Here is a 4,669-nt window from a genome sequence, read left to right on the forward strand (position 1 = left end):
CCCATGAGCACCCTCAGGATGAACCTCTCCATAATCTTCCTGAGGCACCGAGGTCAGGCTGACAGCCCTGTAGTTCCCCGGATCCTTCTGGCCCTTCTTGTAGATGGGCGATAATAAACTTCCTTACCCCAAGGAAGACAAAGAACTGTGAGTGAGGCTACAGAACACCGTCAGTGAAGAGCATGCGAGACAGACCAAGGCCAGAAAGGATCCCCACTCCCCCAGGCAGAAGGGGTCTGTCCCCAGAAGCCTGTATAGCCCTTGCTCACCTCCCCACCAGAGATGGGGTTGGGTCAGGCTGTCGATGGACTGAGAGGGCCACGTGTTTTTCCCCCCACCCGCCAAAGCTGCCATCAAGGTGGGACAGTGGGTGAGGTGATGCAGCTGTTTTCTATACATGTACATGACGTAAATTTAAAAACAACACATGATTTAACTCGAAGCAAAAAAATCAAGTGGTAGCTCTTCCAGCCAGGCCATCTCACTCTAGGAAGACTTCACAAATTCCATCTCCTGCTCTATAGTCTCCTTGGAGGGCAGCGTGTTCTTCTCCTCCGTGTTGGTTTTCTTCATCTTCTTCTTGTGGAATTTCTCCACCTCTGAGAGGTTTGGCTTGTCACACATTTTGCCTGGCTCTGCGCTCTCCCGCCCCGTGCCGCTCCGCTCCGCTCCGCAGCGCGTCCAGGTGAGGCTTGTTTGTTTTTTTCCAGAGTGCTTATCAGCATAATCTCTGATTACTTAACAAACATTAACAAACTCATTGTCCCATTTCTCCTTTGAAAGTGAAACTGATAGGTCTTGATTTTTGCAGATATAGAATCCTAGCCTAGTGAGAGAAAAGGTAACATTTTCAAGCTGTCAGGAATGCCTGACACTTCAATGTTGGATACCAAATCCAAGGCCTTTCTCTTAAGTCTGTGCTAAATTTTAAGTAATTTTTAGAGCTGGGCGTGTCGGTAATGTGCGCGCCCTCTAAGGTGATGGAGTGCTCTGAGGGCTCTAGGGGCTTTCTAGCTAAAAGAGAAAGCTGAGGCCGTTTTCAGGAGGGGCCCAGTAAGGGTGGATGGAATTTCTTTGAAACCCACATTTGAACTGAGTTCAGAAAGCTCACAAGAGGGAAATGGATGTGGAAAATAAGTTCTGTAAAATAATCCAAACTTGTCTATTGCATCATTGTATGTAGTTGTCATAAAGTGATAGATCTTGTGGCCAACATGAAAGAGGAAGGTTTTCCACTACCTGTGTTCTGTCAAACAATACAAATAATGGTAAAGAAATTTTGTAGAAATAGAAATGGGCTTCTTAATAGCTCTTGCTGTGCTAGTATGAGTGCATACACATAACTAAAGTAGAGTAAATGTTGGACAAATACTTTTAACTTCACTACTTTTCACTATGATTTAACCTTTTTCTACAGTAATTTTTCTGAGTAATGTCTGGGCTTCCTGAAATCATTCTCACACTGGAGTGTTTTCCGTACTTTCATTTTTGGAGTTCACCTTATACAATGCTTACCTGTAAGCCTAGGGAACCTCTTTTCAATTCCTGCTAATTGCTTCAAACTTTCTGCTTTGAGGCAGTAAATATCTCTGTTCCCTCACTTCTTTTTACATAACATTTTTTTCAGAATGATAAAAATCCTGTTTATAAAAGTAGAAAGATTTTTTTCATATCTTTAAAATATCACCAGTATTTTTTCCAGAATACAGTGGCTGTGAATAATCATGATAATTTATCTAGCTTTAAGTCCAACAGTGAAGCTAGACTTTTGATGGTTCAGTTTATGTAACCAAAGACCTGGCATCATTTTGATTTATTGTAACAGAGCAGTTGTTCAAATAAAGATATTCCTGTAATTCACAGAGGGAGGACAATGAAACTCCCTTTCTGTAAGATTTTTCCATTTCTAGCCATGCAGATGTATTGATTTGGTCTACAGTCCCAGTGTGCATATATCTGGATGTACTAATGAGACCAACAAATAAGGACAAGTTGCTATGGAACAGGAAGGTGATGAAGTTTCCAAACCACAAAAGTTAATGTATTTTAAAAATACAAAAGGAGATGGAATGCTGTTAACATCTAATTTTTTTTTGCCTTGCTTTGGTAACTTTTCATTTACATATTTATTAACTTATGCTAAATCAAGTATTTCTTACATTGATAGGCACAGCAAATAAATTAATTGTAATTAGTTTTACTGGAATGAATAATAAATGGGTTTTTTTTGATAAGTCACTTATGGAATAGTCTTATTACTACATAGTTTTACTCAGGCATCAAAGTTCGCATTTTAATTTGAGAATATTTGCACTGTATTATTTTACAGTATTCCTGCATTTTGGAATGTGAAAATTCACTATTTATTTTATTATTTCCTACATATTTTAGTTGAGACAACTGAAAAAATTATTCATTTTCTGGAAGTTACATACTTCCAGTAAGATATTAAAGTCCCAGAAGATAAGCCAGAGCAAAGGTCTGATTGTAGAACAGCTGAGGTTGGCAGGGATCTCTTGAGATCTTTTATACCAATTCCCCTGCTCAAGCAGGGTCAGTTGGAGCATGTTGCCTATAATTATGTCCAGCTAGATTTTTACTATCTCCCCAGATGGAGACTCACAATCTGCCTCTGCAACCTGTTCCACTCTTAGACCACCCTCACAGTATAAAAGTGTTTTCTTGTGTTTTTGTGTAATTCCCTTTTTTAAAGTATATCATCTTGCCATGACAGTGGGCACCACTGGGAAGAGTCTGGTTACCTCTGCTTCATTCCCTCTTATCAGGCATTTATACACATGTATAAGATCCCCCCCAGTCAGGCTGTTCTTCAGGCTGAACAGTCCCAGCTCTCTCAGCCTGTCATTATATGGCAAATGCTCCAGTTCCTTAATGATCTTCGTAGCCCTTCATTGTACTTTCACCAGCATGTCCGGGCCTTTTGTAATGGGAAGCTCAGAACTGAACACAGTACTGCACGTGTGGCCTCACCAGTGCTGAACAGAGGGGAATGTTCGTCTCTCACGACCTGCTGGTAACACTCTTGCTAGTGCAGCCCAGGAAGCTGTTGGCTGCTTTTGCTATGAGGGTGCGTGGCTGGCTCATAATCATCTTGTTGCTTGCTAGGACACCCAGGTCCTTCTCTGCAAAGAAAGAAAAGCAAAGCTGCTTTCCAACTGGTTGGTCCCCAGCATGTACTGGTGCCTGGGGTTATTATTCCCAGGTGCAAGACTTTGCATTTCCCTTCATTAAACTACATGAGATTCCCCTCTGCCCAGTTCTCCAGCCTGCCCAGCCACCTTTGAATGGCAGCACAACCCTCTGGTGTATCAGCCGCTCTTCCCAGTTTTTGTCATCTATGAACTTGCTGAGCATGCACGTTGTCCCAACACCCAGGTCATTAATAACAAGGTTTGAAAGTATTGGCACAGGTATTGACCCTTGGGGTACACAACCAATGACTTGCCTGAAACTGGACTTTCTGCTGCTGATTACAACTCTCTGGGCCTAGCTGTTCAGCCAGTTTTCAATCCACCTGTCCAACCACTTGTCTAACCTTTACTTTTGTCAGCTTATCTATGAGGATGTTACAGGAGACAGTGTCAAAAGCCTTCCTAAAGTTGAAGTAAGCAACATCCTTTTTACCCTCATCCACCAAGCTCTAGACCTCATTGTAGTAGTATGTAAATTTGGTTGAACAAGACTTCCTCCTTATAAATCCATGCTGACTACTCCCAAACACCTTCTTGTCATTCATGTATTTGGAAATGGTTTCCGGGATTAGTCGCTCCACCACCTTCCTAGAGATTGATGTGAGGTTCATCTGTTGTTCCTCAGCCCTTTCTTCTTGCACTTTCTGAAGACAGAAATGACATTTGCTCTCTTCCAGCCTTCAGAAACCTCTTCCAATTTACATGACCTTCCAAACAGAATTGGCAGTGGCCTCACAGTGATGTCAGCCAGCTCCCTCAGCACTCTTGGATGCACCCCATCAGGCTCATGGACTTGTGCATGTTGTTTGCTTAAGTGTTCTCTAACCTGGTCCTCCTTCAGACTTTCCCTCTGGTCTCAGCGCATATGGATACATGAAGGCCAATGTTACTGGTAAAGATTGAGGCAAAGAAGGCATTGAGAACCTTGGCCTTTTCCATGTCCTTTGTCACCAGGTCCCCAGCCCCATTCAGCAATGGGTCCATGTTTTCCCTAGTCTTCCTTCCTGTTTATGTACTTGTAGTAACCTTTCTTGTTGTCTTTGACATCCCTTGCCAGATTGGCAAAAAGATTGGCTTTCCTAACCCCATCCCTGCACAACTGAACAGCATCTCTATACTTCTTCTGGGTCATCTGTCCCTCCTTCCACCTCTTGTACACTTTCTTTTTATATCTGAGTTCAATCAGGAGCTCCTTGCTCCCCCATGCAGGCCTCCTGCCACCTCTGCTTGATTTCCTGCTTGTTGGGTGGACCTCTCTTGAGCTTGGAGGAGGTTATCAGCCAACATTCCTGGACTCTTCCCTCTAGGGCCATATCCCATGGGATTGTTCCAAGCAGATCTCTGAAGAATTTTTTTTTTTCCTGCTTTTTGCCCTGCTCACTCTTCTCAGGATCCTGAACTCCATGATCTCATGGTCACTACAGCGAAGGCTACTCACAACTTTCATATCCACGACA

At 42.8% G+C, this 4,669-nt stretch overlaps 1 protein-coding gene across 1 annotated transcript; it reads right to left on the reverse strand.

Moving 5' to 3' along the window:
* Positions 1 to 486: 486 nt before the first annotated feature.
* LOC104263084 (thymosin beta-15A homolog) lies at positions 487 to 624 on the reverse strand. The gene has a single exon (XM_009819668.1). It carries the CDS (start codon positions 622 to 624, stop codon positions 487 to 489), a length of 138 nt encoding a protein of 45 aa, XP_009817970.1.
* Positions 625 to 4,669: the final 4,045 nt, after the last annotated feature.

This window comes from Gavia stellata, chromosome Z, assembly GCF_030936135.1.
Source record: "Gavia stellata isolate bGavSte3 chromosome Z, bGavSte3.hap2, whole genome shotgun sequence".
Lineage (NCBI taxonomy): Eukaryota > Metazoa > Chordata > Aves > Gaviiformes > Gaviidae > Gavia > Gavia stellata.